We start from the raw sequence: 22918 nt of genomic DNA, 5'->3' as shown, positions 1-22918 counted from the left end.
GTCATTGCAAACCAGTCTCTATACGCTGTACATTTTGTAATTGGGGTTGATTTGGCCCAGTGCAAAGTGCAGCTACATGGATTTGGCCCAGTGCAAGCTGTATTCAGCAGCATGGACCTTTGCTCTTGCATGACAGGCTAGATAAAAAGGCAGGAGAACAGAAAAGAAAGTGGGGACAATCAAAGCTGATAAGAAAAATCCCCCTTTCTCCTCCTAGTAGGGTAATAGCATGATCATCACAAACAGCATGTGAATGAACACAGGACTAAGATCCCTTTTTCAGTGTTCTTTTGTGTACAATTTTTACAGTTCAACTGAGCTAGGCTGGAAAGGGAAAAATGATCCGAAAGAACAGACTCCTGTGCAGGGTTACAAAAGTAATACTCTTTTCTTAACCTTTTACTATTTGTTCCTATAGTTTTTGCAAGACACCCTTGATGCACTTTTCAACATAATGATGGAAATGTCAGAAAATGAAACCTATGACTTCCTTGTGTTTGATGCACTGGTGAGTGACTTTTTTTTTTGGTGAATTTTGTATGTTTGTTTTCTGGCCACATTTTCAGTCTATTCATGATTCCTCCCTTGGGTGGACGATTGGTATTTCACTCCAAAGAGCTTAAAAGTGAAGTGACTTGTTCGGAGTCACAGTGGTGGAATAGAGGCTGCGCACCCTAAATCCTAACCCAGTGCTTAATGCATTAAGGATGAATTTTGTTATGAAACTTTATAGAAGGGTTGTAATAAATGAGTAAAAGACTTGACAGGAAGTTTCAGGATATTTGGAGAGGCTGTTTCATGTGAGTGTGAAAGGCAGTGGCTTTGGTGTGCAGTAACAAACTTGTGTACTCAGTGCTGATCAACAAGTTGACAGTTCAGGAAGAAAAGTGAAGCCAGATGTATCCAGCTGACATTGGTTGGGGCTAGTGACTAAATGGGGACAGAATGTCCTAGCTCTAACATGCCATTGTAGTAGCAGGACTGAGAAGTTCCAGCCTGCAAAGAATCATTTCTTAGCTTTGAAAAACAGCCTTCAGCAGCTCTGTGCCTATTTCTACACTCTGACAGTGTCATAGCATGACAGCTTCACAGAGTACCTGCCCTTAGCCCTAAGATTTCCTATCTAAATGCTGATGTGCCCTGCCTTCCCTCTGAGAAATGATGTAGTCACACACACACATACCACTATTTAGTCAGAAAGTGAACAATGTGATGTGTAGTATTAATGTTATTTGAAAAACAAAAACTATGATCAAATAAAATAAATGATGTGATTAGAGACTAAGTTGTGATGCAGGTAGTTAAAGGTGGTGGAGCTCTGTACATCTGTCTCCTTTTGAATTTTTGGCAGGTATTTATTATTTCTTTAATCGGAGACATCAAGTTCCAGCATTTCAACCCTGTACTTGAAACTTACATTTACAAGCACTTCAGTGCAACTCTGGCATACGTGTAAGTATTGGTAACCACAGACCCACAGGCTGTCACTCAGGCAGCATCTCTCGGATCCTTTCAGTAAATGACACTAATGTGATCAAAGTAGCATAGACCAGATGACTGGGTTTGTCCCTATTCTCTGCTTTCAGGAGAGAAAGAAACTCTGTAATTGCCCTTCTACCTTGTAAAAAGTTCCTATTATCAGATTTTTTCTGCAGGGGAAAGACATTACTATCATGGAAAACACTGCATCAGGACATGTGATTCAGACTCCTTTTTGACCTCTAGTCCTCTGTCTATTTTTATTTTTATTATTTTGTGTGCGTTTTCAAAGGGTCTTTGTGTTTTGCAGCCTGCTTTACTATCAAAACCAGGTTTAATGCAGTCAGTGTGTATGGAAGATATTGTAAGTCGTTGTAGGGAGGGAAAATTTGATCAAGGAATACAAATTCATCAGAAATCTGGTCTAAAAGGTATTGCTGCTTGATGGAACTGCTTTGTTTTGCCGTTGTCTGCTCTGGTCCTTGCAATCCCCCCCAAAGTACTTTGAGCAGAAGACAGTTTGACATATTCTGTGTATTCTCTGCTGCAAACTTAGTGGTATGTTTGAATGGGGTCATAGGGAGCAGAAGCAGAACCGCACAGCTGAAATGATGCGAGTGACTTTGTGGTTGATGGTGGTAGAGATAATAAAGGTGTTTGCCCCCACTGTCTGCCTGCAGCCAGGCAGGTTGAGGTGGCCACAGGCTTCAGAGAAGGAAGGGCTAAATGTTGTTATGGCGCTTAAACATGCTGATTGCACTCTGGTAGGCTGTCATTTGCTTAGGTTAAAGCAATTTAAGTAGTAATGGGTTTTCCAGATTCCTGAACCCTTCCTTGTAGGGAAAAAGGAACAAGTCAAGGAGCTGGAATTTGGAGGCAAACTTGGCAGCCACGGTTCAGGCTAGTTTACTGAAAATTCACGAACTGGTTGTAAAAATCTGGCACCCCAAGGAGCCAAAAGCTTCAGTAGAAAATAGGCTGTGAAGAGGAACTGCTGTTTGTTATGTAATTGTTAATTATAGTTCCTCTGCGGAATAAGGATGCTGGGCATACACAAATACTTAACTGTGTCTTTATTCCCCTTTTTGCTTTTCCAAAGGAAACTCACTAAAGTACTGAACTGCTATGTGGGAAATGCCGATGACTCCAGCAAGACAGAATTGCTGTTTGCTGCTCTGAAAGCCTTGAAGTACCTATTCCGGTTCATCGTTCAGTCGCGAATATTGTACCTGAGGTGAGGCTTTGTCATTGCCATCTTTATTACGTCCCTTTTGTAAGCCAGGGCTTCCAGTTAATACCACTGGAGAGGATATTCTTCAGCATGTCCTCAGGAGCTGTAAACCTTGAGTCATAAAGAAGAGTGTCTTTCTACACTTCGTCTACAGCTCAAAAAAAAATAAGTTCAGTAAAAATTGAAATAATTTGAAGAGGGTATTCCTTGTAGTTGTCTATACCATGCTAAAGGCAGCGTATGGTACTACTTGAAAAGAACCTATTATTTAATTTTTAAAAAAAGAAGCATGGAATGACTTCCTCATTTTAAGAAGCTTCTGCATTTTGAAGGACTCTTCAAGATGTGTTATGTATACTATGCAAAAATAATTTAGTGGTGTCAGAGAAAGCCCTGCACAGATTCCATTTTAAAAAAAGAGGTACACATGTTGCATGCAGTGGCTTTTCACATTTTCCTTGATTTTTGCTTAGGAGGTGAGGTGATTGATGACTACGCATTGTGTAGGATATAGTCAATGGTAGTGGTTTTACCATAGTCTTAAAATATATTTTGAGGAATTTACAGTGAAGGTTTGGAATCCTTTTCTCTTGTTCATTGTGGCACAATTAACAGAGAATAAACTGGATTCTTTTCTGATTTGGTTGTCATCAATAGGATTTGTAGGCTGTGTTGAAAGTCTTTTTGTTTAAGACAGAAATGAGCTACTTGATTCTTGGAACCCAAACAAATTGTGAGGCAATGGCAGTTAGAAAAATACAGCTTTTCCCTTGTAACAAGTTTAATCAGGAAATTACTACTGTAGTAACTGCAGAATCCTCAGTGCCATTTTTGCACTCATTTTTTTGTGGAAGGAGATTGATGTGAGAGATTCTTCCAAAGGATAAAATTATATTTCAAACACTGTGACACTATTAGCCTAGATTTATGTATGTAACTAGCTCTTTCTGTTTTTTGTAGATTTTATGGGAAAAGTGAAGAAGGGGATGAATTTAATGATGCGATACGCAAGCTGTTCCTCTCCTTCAACGTCCTCATGGACCGTCCTTTAGAGGAGGCTGTCAAGATTAAGGTATGCATGATTTGCAAGGAGAGGTATTATCTTCTATGAGATCATCTGATACAACTGGGGGAAGGCAAAAGAAGGGACAAGCTTTGAGCTGCATAAACCCATTCAGATGAGTCACACCAGAATCCTCTGAATGTCCGTTTTAGTGAATGAAATGTAAGAAAAGGAATATCTAAAGGAATATCTAAACTGCAAAGTTTATCAGATAAAGATGGGAGCTTTCTGTACATTCAAAAACTGGCTTTGCTGCTGAAAACCCTGCAGCAACTGCTAGGATGAAAAATAACAAGTAACCAAGATAGAATATAGTACAGTGTGGAAGACACTTCAACCAGTAACACTGAGGTTGTGAGTAACGGAGATGGAAATGCTAGATCACTGCAAAAATCAACATATACTGGGAATGAAAGTGCTGAAAAAGCAGGCGGTTCCTAAACATATCTTAGATCTTATACTTGCTTGATTTTCTGGTATCAACTGGATTATGAACCTTGCATTTGGGCTCTTAGAAGGAGCAGAGCAGCCACGTGATGAGGCTGGCTAAATTGCTGAAGGTGGTGAGGTCTTTAGATTCTTTTCTTCACAGTCCTTCTAACCAACATGCCTTTCTCTGCTCAAAGGAAAGATTGATTCTAAACTTGTAATTAGCATTTCAGTCATTTGAATCCCAACTTTGATTCTTGTGTAACCAGAGTTAGAGCTGGCAGCAGCCATGGAACTTCACCGAGAGACCTTTAGTTGCAGTTGCACCCAGGTGCCTGAATGCTACACCTATAAATGCCATACTGGGACCTAGATAATGTATTCCTGTCTATGTGGACATGCTAAAGTAAAGAGAACACTGAGTCTATTTATGTAGTGCTTTTCATGTCAGACTATGAGGAGCTTAATCCCTGAAGCTGCAGGATGTTTGCAAAAACTGTACAACTTGGCTACAGATCCTTCCTCCTTTACCTTTTCTGCTCTGCACTGCAGATGTGTGGTTGCTGGAGGCTCTTTGGGTGCATTAATTTGATCTTAAGCCAGTTCTCTGCAGGTGTCCATATATTTGCTCTTGCCAAAACTAGATTTGCCATGTGAACCATGGGCATTGTTGAGGTTGTGAATGAACTGGCTTTCAGAATGAACGAGCTAATCTAACTTAATCTAACTCAGTCTCTATGTGTGCTTTGTCTTTATTTTATTTTATTTTTTTCTTGCAGGGTGCAGCTTTAAAGTATTTGCCAAGCATCATAAATGATGTCAAACTAGTATTTGACCCTGTTGAGCTCAGGTAACCATTACTAAGTTTGTGTGTCCTCCAAACTCAATTCATCTATTGGGAAAATTTGGGAAACGTTCCTAAAAACAGCAGCTGTGACTATGATGTGATAATGCACATACTGCATGATTTTTTAGGAAGCTCCTTGCAGGGCTTTAGAGGAAGTCAGTTTAGTTCAAAGGATTCTACGCGGTTCAACTGTTCTTTCTTAGGAACTTTTGTTTGAAACCAAAATTTGAGGACTGGAGAACCATGTGAGGAAATGCCATGCAAGTTCCCACCAAGTTTTAATGAATGCTTCTGAGGTAGAATGGAATATGTGACAAAACAGAAAACAAAAGTTATATTTATTCAAGAAATTCACAACACTGTGGATTTCTGTTCTTCAATATTCATAGCTTTACCCAGAACCTCCCTTTCATGCCTTCTTGTTCTGACACTAATAATTTGCTCGTAAACAGTAGACAGACAGCAAATGTACATGGGATTTAATTTAATGGAGTCTAAGATTAAAATGAGTCATCACTGTTGATGAAAGGGGCATCTGGAAGAATATGCTCTTGCTGTTGTATATAACAGTGTCTCAGGCTTCAGCAGTGCAAAATTATGCTTTCATTTTGTATGATTATTTTATGCTGGCAATGAAGGGCATGTGGTATTCCTATTTATAAGCTTTTGTGGCATATATCTATTGTATCTTGGGATGCAAGCTTCTTATCGAGAGGCTTAACCCCGTTCAGTTTGACTGAGAGCCCTGTGCTACCTTTCTAGAAAATGAGTTAAGTTAAAGCTCGGTAGTAATTTACCTGGAGACTGCTGCAGGTGACATGTCAACACGGTGACAGCTGCTTGACTTGCCCAGGTGCAAGACAGTGTAAGGGTAGGTGGAATCACATTGGGTGAAAATGCTGACCATCTGCTTACTTTGTGGTTTGCACGCTAGTGTCCTCTTCAGCAAGTTTATCCAAAGTATTCCTGACAACCAGTTAGTTCGACAGAAGCTAAACTGCATGACCAAGATAGTCGAGAGTGATCTGTTTAAACAGTTTGGTAAGTAGTGCATTGAAACCTCTGGTTTCTCCATGGAGCCATGTACCTTTCCCAACAAAAATGTCTTTCAAGTTTGTGTCATTTAAATCATCCATCAGTGGTAGTCTACAACTATATCTGTCTTTAGAAATATTCCTTGCCATAGTGTCTCTTAAAATGAACATCTGAAACTTTGTTGTTGTTACAAAAGTAGGATCCTGATTGAGTATGTTAATCTAGAAAGGGACAAGAGGAGAATGATCTGCTTGGTGTAATGCATATCATTACAGGTTATTTGTCTCTCTTAGTCTGAGTGGTAACTCAAGTGGATTTAGGTATATGTTTTTGTGTCCAAGATTAAGTTAAGAGCAGAAAGCTACAGTGTGGTACCTATATACTGAATGCTGAAGGACTTTGAGAGCAAGATATGGTGCTGTTTCATTTTCAGAATGCAGAGATGCTCTCCTGCCTCTACTGATAGACCAGCTAAGTGGCCAACTGGATGACAATTCAAACAAGCCTGACCATGAGGCCTCCTCACAGCTCCTCAGCAGCGTTCTGGAAGTTCTGGATCGGAAAGATGTGGTGAGTTTGTGAACTGTCAAGGGTGCAAATTAAGATTAGTACTTTTTTATTTTTTTAAAGTTAGGACAAAGGACTGTTCTCGACTTACGTTGTATTGCTCTGTATTTTTTTCTCTGTCTCTTTGGACATAAAGTAGCTGCGTTTGAATGAAAAGGGGCTATGCAAAGATTGAATTGGTGGCTGTCACTATAGTACAAAGAAAAATGTCTTTCCCTTCTAGGAACCAAAATGTTATTCCCAGCTACTCTGGTGACTTGTTGAATTATGTGGAGCAAGCCATCTAAGTATTGGGTTTCTGGTTGAAGGAAGGGCCACGGACATTATTCAGTTAGGGGAGTACAGTTATTTGCCACATTAGTCATGAAAATTGATTCCAAGGTGCCTTGGAAAGAATAATTTGAACTGAAGAATTGTTCAGGGAACAAATATCAAATCACATTGCCTGGTTCAGTTTAGTTATGCCAGCATGAACAAGTGAAACTGGTACAAATGAATTTTGCCACCTCTTCACCAAGTATCTACCTGCAGTAGTTGAATCAACTGCTGTTGTGTAGTAAGTCGTCTCTTTGCATCTTCAGATAACAATTAAGCACTGTCAGGGCAGTCCTCCCACTCAAGGAGCTCTCTGTAGAACAGAATGCATCAAGAATTGTCTCAAATTTTCTTTATTAAATCCCCCAGGGACCTACTGCTGTCCACATCCAGCTGATCATGGAACGCCTGCTACGGAGAATAAACCGCACGGTGATTGGAATGAGCAGGCAGTCTCCACACATTGTGAGAGTCGTTTACTTGCTTCCCTTACTACCTTACCCTTTGTTAGAGTGCAGTTCTCCTGGGAGATTTCAGTGTGTGGAGTGGTTTATGAAATCATCTTTCCACTTCCTGCGGCACTTCTGTGCCACTACAACATGGCTTTGGGTGGCTTTCTGGGAGCTGGTATTAGGATACAAATTGTTCTATTCTAACAGCAATTTTAACTGAGTCACAGGTGGCTGTGATTTCAAGTTCCTTTGGGCCCCTGTGCACAGAGAATTTGGTTTCATCCCATTTCTAAAACACAGAGAATCTCTGCTGAGAAGAAAATGTTATTTTGCCACCTTCACTGAATAGGATTAAATGCTGAAGGACCAGACAGCCCTGATTGTCAATGCTGACTACTCTGTGGCATCTTAGAAGGTGTATGAAAGTTTATATATTCTAATTTGCACTGTACTTAGTGTATAGAAAGATGGAAAATTAAGGGGCTGAGCATGGATAGCAGTTATTTTTAACAGCTCTAAAATCAAGTCATTGCTATTACCAACATGTCACACGTGAGAACTATATAGTTGTACATGTTAAATCTTAAAAATGTAGTGTCTTATATATTTCCATATATATAATATTTATATATGTATAAAATTATATACATTCATATATTCTTTTATTCTGCTGTTTGGAGGGTATGTTTTTCTTGCAAACTGATCTCTGGGGAAACAGATAGACCCAGACCTCAGACTTGACATTTAGGAAGTCTTAACTGGTTTGGGGGGTAGAGGAGAAAACAGTCACACAGAACGATGTCAGGACATAGATCAGCATGATTGTGATTGGTAATACTTGATTAGATGGAACCTGAAGGCACATGTCACACTTCGAGCTTATGTTGCTTAATACAGAAAAATAACAGTATGTCTTGTTTTTCATATTCTAGGGTATTTTTGTGGCCTGCATGACAGCTATCCTGAGGCAGATGGATGATTTCCATTACAACCATTATATCAATACTTTCAAAACCAGGCAGGACATTATTGTAAGTCAGCCTGGCTGGGGGATTATCTCAGTCCATAAAGAATTATTTTCTGCTTCTGAAAGGTCATTTCAAGTTACTGTATTCAGTTTGGACTGATTATACTGCATTCATCAGCAATTACTTATGTGTACCTAATGCCGCAGCCACTGGGGATATATTTGCATCACCCCTGCTGGGTATGGACAGTGGATGTTGCTGACTCTGTGGAGCCTGAGATTAGCATTTGTAGCATGAGTTAAAATGTTTAATGACTGATGAAGTCTGTGCAAGTAAAAGGTCTGGAACCAAAAGAGTGAATGTAGATGAAACGGATAAGCGTTCCCCTTCCTCCATGCTCTCCCTGTGTCTCTTAGTGGTCGTGTTCTCTTTATCTCCTTCTTTCTGGTTCATCCCCATTTCAATTAAGAGATTGGAAAGCTTTAAAATGTATTTAAAGCAAAGAAAAGATATCAAATTTGAACATACATCTATATTAATTTCTTAAAACAGGAAAGACATCTATTAATGAAGTCTTATGGGATAATAGCCAAAACCCAAATACTGAATTCCCATCCAATCCAAAATGCTTTGCTTCCTTTAGTGGACAGCAATGCACATAGTTCTCTCCATGTTAAAAACTGTGTACAATTCATGTTCTCAAAGACTTTCAAAGTAAAACCAAGTGGAACATTAGGCTTTTTTTTTTCTTTTTTTTTTTTCTTTTGAGGCACTTAGAACAAACTGTCCTGTCCAGATTTGTCCCCAAACTGTCCTAGAAAAATTCAGAACCAAACCCAGTATTTATGGACATCTCTGAAGCATGACACAGCAGCTGTTCTAGTTTTCTGTCCTAGTGCTCCTAGTTTTGCAACTTGAAGTGCTTGCTAATTTAAATACTGGCTGAGGAAGAGCCTGGAGTTGTGTTCTTCATGTACAAGCTAGATCAAAACCCACAAGAAAGTGTTTATAATTCATTTTGGATGGTAAGGTCATCCCTCTTGTTCCCTGTGCAGTTGGAATCGCTCACAATCTGTTGAGCAACATAGCCACCTACAGGACACGCACGTTTCTGTCACTTCTGCATCTAAAGGGCCACTCAGTTGGATAGTCTGTAGAGATCATTCAGCATCTCGTTTTAGAATTGTTTTTTATATTATACAAATATTTTTATTTTTTTTTGTGGAGGACTCATTAGAAAATAAAACTTAAGTAGATTCAGGTATATTGCTAGTGTTCATTAAATGAAGGAGCAAACAGGTTTTCAGCAGGGTTGTGTAGAAATCCTGTGTCTGAGGAACAAGAGTACAAGGAAGACACCTCTGATGGATTTCAGACAAAGGTGCATTCAAGGCAGAATTGAAACTAATTTTGTGTTGAGGGAACCTCAGTTCAGAAATGTTTCTCTTTCCTGAAGAGCAGTTGAGCTGGTAGGAGACCATCCTTACTTACGGTCAAGGTGAGATTAAGCAGGGGCTTTAAAGCTTTATTGTAATGCAAACTGAGCTTCAGCCTGAAGTTTACAAGTTGAAGGTGTATCTTGCTTTGCCCTTTTAGTTCTGCGTCTTCTGACTCAAATAGATTATTTCTTTTATGTTCCTATGTGTGAATGTGTACAGCTTCTGCACAGAGGCATGTCAAGAGGGTGAGTTTGTAAAATCATTAAAACTATGAATATCATTTAAAGAGATACTAATCCAAAATACCAATTTACAATCAAGTTCTTATCCCCTAATCAACAGAAGCAAGCCCATGTTTGTGGTGGTGTAGGAGTTACTAATACCAACAGAAAGTTGCATTTTGTTTTATTGCAATAATTATTTTTATCTATTTTTATTGTTTATTGTTTTTTATGAGTTTTTGTATTTTCAGGCCTGGCATAGCATCATTACTTGGTTGGTTTAACACCATTACAAGTTAATTTTTACCTTCAAGGTGCCTCTTGTCAAGTCCAAACTTTTCGGTCAAGCTCTGATTTAATAATGCCTAAAGGATTTTTACTGAGGCAGCACCAAATGCCCATTTCTCTTTCCACATTAGTGTTGCTTGCCAATTTTTTAGAGCAAGCTGTTCAGCTTAACAGATCTTTTTTTGCTGGTGATCTTTGTAAGATGGTGATTTCTCATGTGACCTTCTTTGTATCCCTCTCATTTCTGAATGCTAATGTGCTGTCTTTGCAGAGAACAGTCTATTTAAATGCTCAAAGGTTAGCATTTATATCTGTAGAGACCACAGTATGGAGAGATCAATATTATTGATACCTTCTTTCACTTGTCTCTTCTTTTTCTTTTTCTTATCCTGCAATTCAACCTTGTCTTGCCAAAGTCTTCAGGTGTGCTAGCTTTGTTTGGGGCAGTTTGGCACTCGTGCAGGAAGTTTCTTTCCTATGATAATTTTCTAAACCATGTGTCTGAAGCCGTATTTGCTGCCTCTTTGTAAAAATACTTCTTAATCTAAACTAGAAAAGACTTAAATAGTTGAGGAAGTGAAAAATATGTTTTAGATTTCCATCTTTGTAGAAGGTACTGCCTAGGGCTGTTAGGCTGTCGTCACTCAGGCATTTGGAAAGTGCTTGAATATTGATTTTGGTTCTTCATCCATCTTGTGCACCAGAACTCCTTATAGTGTAGCTTAATTTGAAACAGTAAAGGTAGATTTAATTAAACAGATCAACATGTTCTGTGGAGTTATTTCTCCTTCTGAAACTGAATGGATGAGATGTCAGAGATAATTGAGTTATTGGAATATGTTCCTGCAGTAAGACATCCTTCTTAGGAGGTGTGCTGTATTGATTGCTAATCGATGTAGTAGTTAATCAGTGCAATTGCAAATAGTGCAAATACTTCCAAATACTTTTATTTCCCTACATTTTCATGCAGATAAAAAGATTATGCTGTTCAACCTGTGTTTCTTATTTTTTTCTGACAGGATTTCCTGATGGAAACGTTCATAATGTTTAAAGATCTGATAGGAAAAAATGTCTATGCAGCTGACTGGATGGTTATGAATATGATGCAGAGCAGGTAAATAGTTGCTGCTATTTTAAGTCTCGTTACTGCTTTGGAGTCTTTTTGGCTCGGAAAGGAGGGTGGTTCACCCTGGCAGGCTTGCAAATCACTGGAGTTACATAAGCTTATTTTCTTTTACAGATTCAGGGTAATTTCAGTTAGAGTTTGGTAAATTCTAGTACCTGGCCGTTTCTGTTGATGGAAATGAAAATTTCTGCTCCTGCCCAAAGGCACACAACCAAAACCATGTTTTCTTCCAACTGTTATTTATTTGTCTGTTGGAGTGTGCAAGATAAATCAGGGAAGCCCTTTTGGTTTCAAATCAGAGGGAATCAACTCACAGACATAAATGTGTAGTGGATGAAAGCGTGCTGGCCTGTGAACTAGAATTACCCAGGTTCGTTTCTGTCCTCTGATGTAGAGTTGTCATACGGGTGCATTAATGGAGAAGGACATGGAAGTGGCAAGTTATTTGAATGCTGTGGTGGTAGGAATGGGCTAAATTTAGGAGGAGCTGCTGTGTGGAACAACGCTGCGTGCTCACAGAGACTGACTTAAAATATGTTTGTTTATTTTTTTTATCATCTGCTTCCAGTCAAGGTTTCTTTTGCATAGAAACAGGAGAATGACTTTTCCTGAATGTCCCTTTACTGTCCCAAATCTCATTTGGGAGCATCTGTTCTTGTTTCCTGAGCTTACATCATAAACCCCGAACTGCAGTGTTGTTTTTTTGTTTTGTTCTTTTGTTTGTTTGTGTTTTTTGTTTTTTTTTTTTTTTCCTTCCCATAGCCACCTTTTATTTGATGTTTTTACCTCTTTCAGGGTTTTCCTCCGGGCAGTGAACCAATTTACTTCTGTACTCAACCGTTTCTTTCTGGATCAAGCAAATTTTGAACTCCAGGTAACAGTTCTGTTGTTTGTGGATTTTCTTTTGGAGCTCGGTGTTTCCTGAAAGGCCTGAAGAGCAAGCAAATCCCCAAGTTACCAGACTTGTTGATATGAAGCATGCCAGTGATAAATATCTGTAGAGTCTTTGTAGAAAAGCAGATAAATGCAAAGCAGCTCTGAATTCCAGGACTGTGGTTAGTACAGCAAAGCAACTGCTGCAGTCTTTACAAAGTCAAGCTGAATGGGCCTGCTGGCCAAAGTTGACTTGAGTGTGACTAGTTGAGAACACGACACTTGTGGGTGGGGAACCTGTTGTCACTTCCTTAGGTTGGAAAGGCCAAGGTAAATAGAGTAAGGAATTCTGAGTTGCTGTATACTACTGGTTTGCCTGCTGTGGCTGAGAACAGGCTCATCTATGCTTCCACACTTACTATTAGTACACTTCCTCATTAACACTTACCTGTAAGACTATAGTATTTGGGACTGTGCAGCTCTGTTGTGCAGGTTGTTGCTTTTCCTTTGTCTTCTCCTATTTTGGACTTGTTTCTCTTCCACAGCTCTGGAATAACTATTTCCATTTGGCAGTGGCCTTTCTCACTCATGAATCCCTCCAGCTGGAGACCTTCTCGCAAGCCAAACGCAACAAAATTATCAAGAAGTGAGTTTAAAAAATTGCCAGACCTTTTTATTTTTAAGGAGCTTCATTTGTACTTTTGCAGACGTACCCTGTACGGTCTTAGAATGAGGCGAAACATGCCATGGAAGAGCTTGCTTAATGAATGATGATAAAGGGAGGAGGGGTGACTAGCACACAAGTCAGGCCTTTGAAACTAAGATGTCTAAGTCTGGATGCACAGGTCCTGAGCTGAACTTAAGCATCTTGCCAAAAGAACTTTTTCCACTGTAAGATCTGCAACAGAAGGTTTGCCATAGTTGCCAGAGCAATACTTTATGTGATTCCTCAGCCATTATATGAGTTAGGTAAGCAATGATCCTAAAAGCCCTGCAACCTCTTAGTCCTCAGTCTTTAGTTTTTTGATTTTGAAACCCAGAGCACTTCAGAGTCCTTAACTGTCTCAGAAGTAGTAAAATGAGCTTAACGCCTGTGCATAAAGTGCAACAAATGGTAGTAACTTGTTGGGGAATGTGTAATTTGTAGGAACTTGGCCAAATTCAGAGAGATTGAACAGCTTTTACTTCTTTGTTTAGCTGTTATGTGCCTAAAGACCTTTGTAGGTCTAGACGGAGAATTTTGTGGGGGCATGCATGGTTAATGTTTGCTGCCCTGTTTCTGCAATAATTTTAATTAAATAAGGGCTTTATTGTAATTAAACTTTACCAATAAATGGTAATGGCCTGGTAATTAAACATTCCTCCATTCTTTTAATATCAGCAGTTGAAGCTTTAAGGAAAAGCATCAAATACAACAAACAAAATTTGAGGTAGAACTGTGTTGAGCAGTTAAATTTCTTCAGCTTTGCAAAGGTAACATCAGTGAATAAGCCGCCTTCATCTTTTTCTTTGTAATACTTCTTTCTAGGTATGGGGACATGAGGAAAGAAATTGGCTTCAAAATAAGGGATATGTGGTATAATTTGGGTGAGTTTCAGCTGAAGAGTTATCTTTATTCAAGCTGTTAAGCTGGACTTCTAATTATTTGTTTATATAAGCTGTTTGTGTTTAATGTGGGGAAATACACAGGCTGAGCTGTTCAAGAGTACAAAGTTTCTTTCCCTTTTTTGGTAAATAACCTTCAAAAGCTAATCTTTTCTCATGTGATAATGAGATGATCTCTTAGAGGTTCCTCATAAAGGAAGTTCTACCATATGAAGGCCAAGAGTAGAATTTTCCAGGGAGCCTTCAATTTGCAACATTCATGCAGTTCAGTTCTGTTCAATTTCTAGGACTATTACTGAATTTTGGAGTGGTGTTAAGTAGCCATTATCCACATCAAAAATGCATTCTAATCAAAATGTCTGTGGCTTATGGTTTTTATTTTATTTGACTAATGTGCTTGCACATTTGAATATCCACATACCGTGCAACTTCAAGCAGCCATATTCCATTAGGATGTATCTGACTTTGACTTCCTTGCAGGTCCCCACAAAATAAAATTTATTCCAGCAATGGTAGGCCCAATCCTGGAAGTAACCCTGGTCCCAGAGCCTGAGCTACGGAAAGCCACCATTCCCATCTTCTTTGATATGATGCAGTGCGAGTTTAACTTCAGTGGGAACAGAAACTTCCACATGGTAAGGGAGCCTGGTATGTTCGGTGCAAATGTTGCAGTGTGCATTAGGCAAGAAGGAGGATTTGAACAAAAAAGATGTGAAGCACTTTTGAGACTGTAACAGGGTACTGAACAGAATAGTGTCTATTTACATTTATGATAACAACATAAATTCTCCCAAAGCAGATCTTTGATTGTAATGTAAGTTACTGTAAAGAAAATTGCTGTACAGTCAACATCTCACTTGAATTATTAGTAGGTGTTCTGCCTAATCCCTCAATTTTAAATCAGAGGACAGAGAACAGGATCTCTGAGTTCCAACCCTGTGCTAATTTCTCTGTGAGTTAACTTTTATTGCTACTGAGAAAGCACTGGACAGGAAGAAAGAAAAGGAGGGTCTTCTTTTGTTCTAACATTAACTTTTTCTCTGCAGTTTCTAAGGATTCTTTCTTCCAGCTTTTCTCAGGGGATATCAGACATTAACATTTCAACTGGCAGGCAGGGGACACTCAGTTATGCTGTAGACAGTCTTCTCCCTGGAGGATGAGTAGGAGACATCCATCCAAGAGGCAGCCACCTTGGCATTTCAGACTTGTCAAATGTGACTTGTATTTCCCAAAGCTCCATCTTCACACCAGCTTGGACCCCAACTTCAGTGTGTATATGGGATCTTTCTTCCCATGGGGTCATCAGTCTTTGGTGTGGTTGGCCTCAGGGTCTCAGGGATTCTTGGAATCATTAGAAAGAAACTGGATGTGTGGCATGGATTTTCCATGCCAGTGATATTTATATCATAGTTACAAAGTCCCTCATATTTTGGAACATGAATATTTATAACTTTGTAACTGAGTTATAGCTAAAACTATGTTCTTGCCCTGCTTGCACATAACAGGGCGTATCTTCATAGCTGAACAAATAATCCCAGAGGACTTGGTTCTTGTCACATGAGAAGTTGCTTTAATTAGCAGTCACAACCATTTACGCTGGTCAGAGAGCTGAGACTGGCCCTGAACTGGTGGTAGTAATTCAGTTGCTGTAGGGTGAGTGAATGACCATTATCGTCCATAAGCTGGTTGTTAAAGATACTTCTTCATCCCAGCAAATCTGAACTGGTAATGGATGGAAAAAAAATAAATGCTTCTCTTAAAAAGGAGAAGCGCTACCCCAGAGCATCACCTTCCAGGTGTTGTAGGATGAGAAAGGGAGAACTCATATTTCTTTGCTCCGTCCTTCTCATCTTGACACCTTACCACTTTTGTTCTGGTCAATAATGAAAGCATCCTCTAGCTTAGCCTGTAAAACCAGTGTTTGATGGTGTGGCAGTTCAGAAATACCATCCACAAGCGTTACTGATCATGCTGGTGAGAGCTGCCATGTATTTGACGTGTCTTTTGCCTTTTCAGTTTGAAAATGAGTTGATAACCAAGCTGGACCAGGAAGTTGAGGGTGGCCGAGGGGACGAACAGTACAAGATTTTGCTGGAGAAACTGTAAGTTTTATAGTGAACATGGATGCTCTTTGTTTACAGCATAGTTGGCTATTTTTGTGATGCAAAGAAACCCTAATTTGGTGCTCCAGTGAGTAGGGAGATAATGCAGCTGACAGTGATTTAATGCTATGAAGGAGCTCTCAGACTGGCTGATTGCCTTAAAATAATGCTTTTTTATTGGAGCAGCAACTTGCACAATTATCCTAACCTTGGGGATACAAGCTTAAAGACATGTGCTGATCTGGCAAGGGGCTTTTAAGTGGAAAAGCTTGGGAACAGCAGGATCAGAGCTAAACCCATCAGAGCCTTGGTTTAGTACCAGGAGTAGAGCTGAGGCTTTTGATTGCCAAGGTAAGCTTTGGCCTGTCTGATGTGAATGTCTGAGGTCTGTGGATGTGCTGTGCTGTTCTGCACTGAGAGTCTTTGTTCAGGGAATGTATTTGACTCTCTTAGCTGAGTGGGTAATTACACTGAAATCCTACTTACTAGCACTCAGAGCTGTGGCTGAGTATTCCCTTACACCTCTTTGGATTTTGTCTACAGCCTCCTGGAGCACTGTCGGAAGCATAAATATCTGTCTGCTTCTGGAGAAGTGTTTGCTTTGCTGGTCAGCAGCTTGCTAGAGAACCTGCTGGACTACAGAACAATCATGCATGATGAAAGCAAGGAGAACCGCATGAGCTGCACTGTCAACGTGCTGGTATGGGGCAGGCTGGAGGTGGATGTGGGTGCTTCTTTTCTGACCTCACTTCTGCGATGTGGTCCTGGGGTGGATCAGGTGCCCCAGAATAAATTTGAAGGCTTTATTTTGCCATGCGAAACGATTCACTGGAAAAGTCATTTTTTCATGTACCTCCATCCAGGAAGAAAACCATCAAATAGGAGGCCACTAAAATTTTTTTTTAAAGGATTTTAAGTAATTCTTTATGCTCTTACTGGTTAATTGGTCCAAATCAGGTTACTGGCTATTGACAGCTATAAAGCATAAAGTTGTATAGTCCAAAATCAATTCATGTGGCTGATACTTGTCTATACAATAACCTGAGGTCCTGAAATACAGACTGGAAAGATGGCTAGCTGATAGTTTGGGAAGTGTGGGCTTAAGTCCCTGTTCCACTGTGAAGAGTAGCTGTAACTTTGAACAAGCTGCTTCCTGTCTTTCCCTTAACCCTCTTCTAGAGGTGATGGTAGCCCCATCTTACGTCAAAGGGATGGTTTTAGGCCTATGTGTGTCTGAGTGGCCAAAGTGATAGCAAACATCTTTTAAGGATTAGCCTCGGATATTTCAGTTACTTGTCTAGCATTGATTATGCAAGTCCATGCTGGCTTACATCAGTTTGACTATTTTTTCTACTTTTGGCAGAATTTTTATAAGGAGAAGAAACGAGAGGACATTTATATCAGGTAGGTTGTCTCCTTCCATAGACGTGTGTAGAAGCCTTTATTTCCCTTCCTGTTGTGTACACTGATGGAGGAGTCAGTCACATAAAGTAACAATGACTTTTCATTCATTTAGATACCTCTATAAACTCCGGGATCTGCACACAGACTGTGAGAACTTCACAGAGGCAGCATACACTCTCCTCCTCCATGCAGAGCTGCTCCAGGTAATACACTAAAGGAAGTTTTAGTTTTCATTCTCAGAGTGTGGGCTTTAAATTAAATGTAATCAGAGTCTAACTGAAATGTGAACCCTCATCCATGCAGAAGGTTAGTCTATCCACTGTAAGGATTTCTTTATCTGTGGATGTTCTAGTTCTTTCAATTTTGCTTGTTTTCCTCCATGCTAGTGGTCTGAGAAGCCATGCGTCCCTCATCTGCTTCAGAGGGACAGCTACTACGTCTACTCGCAACAGGAACTCAAGGAAAAGCTCTACCAAGAAATTATCTCCTTCTTCGACAGGGGCAAAGTGAGTGTCTCTGTGGTGTTCTTCCTGTTCACTGGTAAATACTTAACTGGTGGCTGTAGCTAGCAGAAGTTGGTTTTAAAGAGAAGAAGAGATGTAGTTCCATAACAGGCCTTGATGCTTGAGGCTTGGCTTCTTAACAAAGACAGGAGTACTAGAATGAGCAGGGCATCCATTTGTCCTGAAGATGTTTGAATCCTTCAATTTCCTTGTATAGAGATTCTGTAAAAATAACTCTACTCAAGATACTAGCTAGGTGAGAATCTGAAGTGTTTGATTTGTTCTTTTCCTGGTTAATGGGTTTTGTTAGTTCTTTTTGCATGGCAATAAATAGGGCTTGTCTGGCTGATACAGAACTTGTGTCAATTGCACTTGGGATAGATGGTTCTAAGAAAGCTAAATGAGACAAACCCAAGGAAGCCTGATGAAAGGGATGACTTATTGGTGTAGAAAGAGACCACGTGAGCTTCTCTGTTTTGCTGTTTATAGGCATATCCTTCCACTTCTTCGTGACTCAGTTTTCCCTATCAGGAGTAACAATAGTAACTTTGCATTGTAAATCACTCTCAGATCTACAAATGAAAAAATGCGTCACTGTGATTTCTGCAAAGAAATACACGGCATGGAGTCTAACAAGAAGTTGGCAGTACTGCCTGAAGTGCTGCCTGAATTGAAATCAGATGAGTTTTTGTGTTACCTACCTGTGGTAATGAATGCTTTTAACGGAGTCTTTTGTTTTGTGCTCTTCTTCCCCCACCTGCCTCTCTTCATCCTTCATGGAGATGTGGGAAAAAGCCATTCAGCTAAGCAAAGAGTTGGCTGACATGTATGAAAACAAGGTCTTTGATTATGAGGGACTTGGTAATCTCCTGGTAAGTTTGTTTTCTCAATTTTCAGCAGGCTATTGACTGCTTAAATTAATATTTTTGAGCAGGATAAGCCCAAAATACACTTATGTTAAAAGCAAACAAACTACCATAGCCCCCTTGTTTTTTTAAGGGTTAATACTAGAAGAATGTTTCCATAACTTCATTTTTAAAAGTGTATAATTTTGACCTTGTAATCTGTACGACAATATTGTGTGAAGATGTTTAGCATTGTTAGTGCTAATCAAATAAGCTAACATTTGCATAGTATATTACCAGGCTCCATAAATTTCATCACCTTGTTGTTCCTGTGGTAAAATTACCGTGCGTGAACACAGAACTATAGAATGGGCTTGGTTCTGAATGACTTTTTTTTCACAGCTAAAAGATGTAACCAGATGGTCTTTATGTTCTTTCATATGAGAATCATCTGCCCAGTTTTATTTCTGCCAGTTCTCTGACATTTGTCACCATTTGTGTCTGCTTTGCTTCAGAATATGTTTACTTTTAATTTGTGTTGCAATAGTTAAGGATTTCAAGTGTCCTCCTGGAATCCCAAAAAACATGATATTGTTCGCATGTCTGCAAATGAGGAAATGAAGTTGATTCTGGCCTAGACAAACCAAATATTTAACCAAGTAAATGGATAAATAAGAGATACTGTATCCAAAAAAAAAAAAAGATAATAGAAAGTATTCTGCAGGGGAGAAGTAATATATCAGGAATTGTCACTGGGAATGTGAGCTGCAGTCTGGCAGTGTCCTTGAGCACTGAGAAGTGAAAATGCTAGTGACTTTTTTTCTTTTTCAGAAAAAACGAGCTACTTTTTATGAAAATATTATGAAGGCAATGAGACCTCAACCAGAGTACTTTGCAGTTGGATACTATGGTCAGGGCTTCCCCTCTTTCCTCCGGGTAAGAATTCTTCAGTACTCAAGATCTGGAGTGGTGGGTACCCTAAAAAGCCTGAACTCGCAGAACCTCCAAGAAAATTCAGATGATCCTTTTTTCGTTTGAATGCTACTAATACATATAAATCCCTTAAGTATTGCAAAAAGCTCAGCATAGAAAAAAGATGAGTAGGAGGTGATTTTTTTTTTTTTTGTATTCTCAGCTTTGTTAAAAGTTAGTGTGGTGCAAGTGAGTTTGTTAGATGATTATGTTCTCATATGGACTTAAAACAGAATATACCTTTGGTATTAGTGCTCTATAAACTTCTTCAGAAATATGATTTCCAAGCAAAATACATTGTTGTTGTAATGATGATTTGGTAGAAAATGCTTAGCTTGTAAAGAACTTATCCCATCTCTTTTCAGTCTGAACCTAATTTTCAGGACATGGATCATTGCAATGCTAAAGCACATTAGTGAGAGTCTGGTCCCACACAGAAGAATTAAAATGCAAAGATGCTTCCTGTTTGAGATTGCTGCTAAGCACTGCTGGATCTGTGCTAGCTGTAATACGAGAACGTAGCCAAAGTGAGTCAGATGGGCAGGGTGCAGCATAGTAGAAAATATTCCCAACTATTATTTAAAATCAAGAAACATTTACATTTTCAGACTGGAGTTGTTTGAAGCTGCTGTCCTTAAATCAAAGCCAAGTTTAATAAAAAGGAAAAATGTCAACTTAGAACTGTGGAACTGGATGGCATCGAAAGCTTTCTCCACTAGGTCATGTTTTTGAATTCAGTCCTTCCAGAAACCACCACTGCTTGTTGGCCAGCATGAAAAAATCGGCTGTTGTCTACTTTTAAAGTCTGTACTGCAGAACTGGCGTAGCTGTTTATTTTGTTAGGGGTAGCTGAAGAGGGCAGGGGTAAAACTCATGCTTTTGCTGAGTCCTACCCTTTAAAATCCATTGCTGCATCTTTGCTGTCTGTTTAAGAAACCCCAAAGTTGTCTTGCTGTCTGATGACAAACCTGCAGTGTGACTTGAGGCATGGAGGAAAATGTGCACACCACAAAACACATGATCTCACATGCCCAGATATCCCTGAACATGTCCCTATCGGCTTGTCAGTGGGGCAGTCTGTGTCCATCAGTCAAGCAAGCTGATGAAAACTGATGGCTAAATAAAACAAGCCCAGGGTGATAACATTGAGCAGTGCTTGCTGACCTGTTGCGGCAGTGGCTGACCAGCACGTGTATCCAGTATACATGCTGGATAAGTATACAACAGCTCACAGAAAATGGGATAAAGCAAAATTGCTAGAAGCATGAGCATGTCAGTAATACTTGTATGTGAAATAATCACTTTCTGGGCAGCTGTGAGGATGCTTTTCCAGTGCCTTGCCGCTGTGAGTTGCTGTGTTGTCACTCCAGCCTGTGGTGCTTCTCCCACGTGTTCTGTTTGTCAGGCTAGGAGGCAGCCCTTCGTGTAAACCAGACCTCTGAGACTAGTGTGTGTACACTGGAAAAGGTATTTCTCCTTGCTTTTATTGCTAATTCTCCTTTTCTTCTGCTACCCACAGAACAAAATTTTTATCTACCGTGGCAAGGAGTATGAACGAAGGGAAGACTTCAACCTGAAGCTACTGACCCAGTTCCCTAGTGCTGAGAAGATGACCAGCACTGCCCCTCCAGGAGAGGAGATCAAGTCTTCTCCTAAACAGTGTATCTTTTGGTTCTAAAAGGTTTTGGCACATTCAGGATCTGTTTTCTTCTTAGAATGACAGGATTAGGAAATAACAGATTATAAGCAACGAACTTAATGATCTTGGTCTAGGAGAGCTTTGAAGCAGACACTGTGCATGAAATAAGACTATCCAGAACCATGAAAGTGAAGTTAAATGTATTGAAAAAGAGAAAGAACTTGATGTTGTAAGAGTTAAATGAGTTGCTGCTAGGATGAAACCTTAGTGGGTTGCAGGTCAGGATTTTTTTTGTACCTTGCTCTCAAGCAGGTGGTGCTAACTGCTGTGCTGTGCACGTGATCCAGTCTGGTATTTCCAGGTGAACGAGGTAAAACTCAGGCAGTGAAGGTGGGAGGAAGTATGCTGTCTTCTTGCTTGCAGATAACTAGCATTTATGAAATGCCTGCTTTTTATTTTCCCTAGAAATTACATTGTAAGAAGTGTAAAACGATTATTTATGTTGACGAAAGCTGTTAGGTGAACAGCCTTCTTTTTTTTTTCTTTTCTTTGTCCTGGTAAAACTCTGTACTATGTGACAGCACCCCACTAGGCTTAAGATCTTTTTCTTAATTGTGAGCACGACCACGTGCAATCAAGTGAAGATGCCTCAGATACTTATTTGTGACTTCCATCAATATCAGACATGCTCCTGGAAGATGTACGTTAGTTAACACCAAGTTTACTAGGTTTCTGGCCTGTGTTATACAGGCCAGGATGGAGAATCTGGTGGTCTATTTTGGCTTTAAAAGTCCATGTACAAAGGCACAACTCAAGCAGTGATACCAGATGCTTCCCTTGCAATGAGCCTGCCAAGCACTAAATCCACATAGGAAATTAAAATTCATTCAAGACCAAACTTGGTATCAAAAAATGCCTCCTCTGTTGCTGCTTTGTTTCAGCTACTTCCTTTGCATCTGTTTGTGTTTGTTTTAATGTTTTTGGCTCAAGATGAACCTGAACTGCAAAATTTGGATCCAGATCTGAACTCTTCCAAAACTTTGGGGGTGTTTGGTTCCGGGTCTTTGGCATAGCCCCATTATAAAGGGGAGCAGCTGCATAGCTTGGATTTGGTACAGGTCCTTCTCGGACTCGTACAAACACCTTCTGAAAAGATGAGAAGTTTGAGTGCCCAAATCACTGTTGTATTAGGCAGGGGTTGGTGGTTCTGTAGTTTGTTTTAATTTCATGCTTTTTTTTCTTCCTGAAAACCTCCTTTGTGTTGGGTTCTTTTGACTTTTGCTTGGAACCAGTTCCCTTGCTCTTGCATGATATAATGTCTTGTGCTTCCTTTGGTTGTTTCATAATAGTGTACTGCAGATACTAATTAATCAGTTCACCATTTCGGGGAATGCCTGCATTATAAACTGGCCAGTCTTGCACCAGTTCTGAGCTGGAAGCTATATAGAATGCTTAGCATGGCACAAAGCCCAAGCTAATAAGATCTCTTGAGAGAAGGAGTGTATTAGCTTGGGC

The 22918-nt window shown here is 39.7% G+C and overlaps 1 protein-coding gene across 1 annotated transcript in view; it reads left to right on the top strand.

Annotated features, from left to right (window-relative positions):
• Positions 1 to 22918, top strand: part of DOCK5 (dedicator of cytokinesis 5) — a 79642-nt gene that overhangs the window by 41957 nt on the left and 14767 nt on the right. Inside the window, exons 20-41 of the mRNA XM_032204232.1 lie at positions 419 to 508; positions 1352 to 1452; positions 2579 to 2713; positions 3671 to 3782; positions 4982 to 5052; positions 5984 to 6090; positions 6518 to 6654; positions 7336 to 7431; positions 8351 to 8449; positions 11354 to 11448; positions 12256 to 12334; positions 12879 to 12979; positions 13862 to 13920; positions 14419 to 14573; positions 15955 to 16040; positions 16584 to 16740; positions 17404 to 17444; positions 17557 to 17647; positions 17831 to 17950; positions 18730 to 18819; positions 19624 to 19728; positions 21284 to 21425. Coding sequence (XP_032060123.1) covers positions 419 to 508; positions 1352 to 1452; positions 2579 to 2713; positions 3671 to 3782; positions 4982 to 5052; positions 5984 to 6090; positions 6518 to 6654; positions 7336 to 7431; positions 8351 to 8449; positions 11354 to 11448; positions 12256 to 12334; positions 12879 to 12979; positions 13862 to 13920; positions 14419 to 14573; positions 15955 to 16040; positions 16584 to 16740; positions 17404 to 17444; positions 17557 to 17647; positions 17831 to 17950; positions 18730 to 18819; positions 19624 to 19728; positions 21284 to 21425 — 2269 coding nt within the window. The remainder of the gene's footprint in view (positions 1 to 418; positions 509 to 1351; positions 1453 to 2578; positions 2714 to 3670; positions 3783 to 4981; positions 5053 to 5983; positions 6091 to 6517; positions 6655 to 7335; positions 7432 to 8350; positions 8450 to 11353; positions 11449 to 12255; positions 12335 to 12878; positions 12980 to 13861; positions 13921 to 14418; positions 14574 to 15954; positions 16041 to 16583; positions 16741 to 17403; positions 17445 to 17556; positions 17648 to 17830; positions 17951 to 18729; positions 18820 to 19623; positions 19729 to 21283; positions 21426 to 22918) is intronic.

This window comes from Aythya fuligula, chromosome 27, assembly GCF_009819795.1.
Source record: "Aythya fuligula isolate bAytFul2 chromosome 27, bAytFul2.pri, whole genome shotgun sequence".
NCBI classification, from domain to species: Eukaryota; Metazoa; Chordata; class Aves; order Anseriformes; family Anatidae; genus Aythya; species Aythya fuligula.
This window is presented reverse-complemented; position numbering and strand designations above follow the sequence as displayed.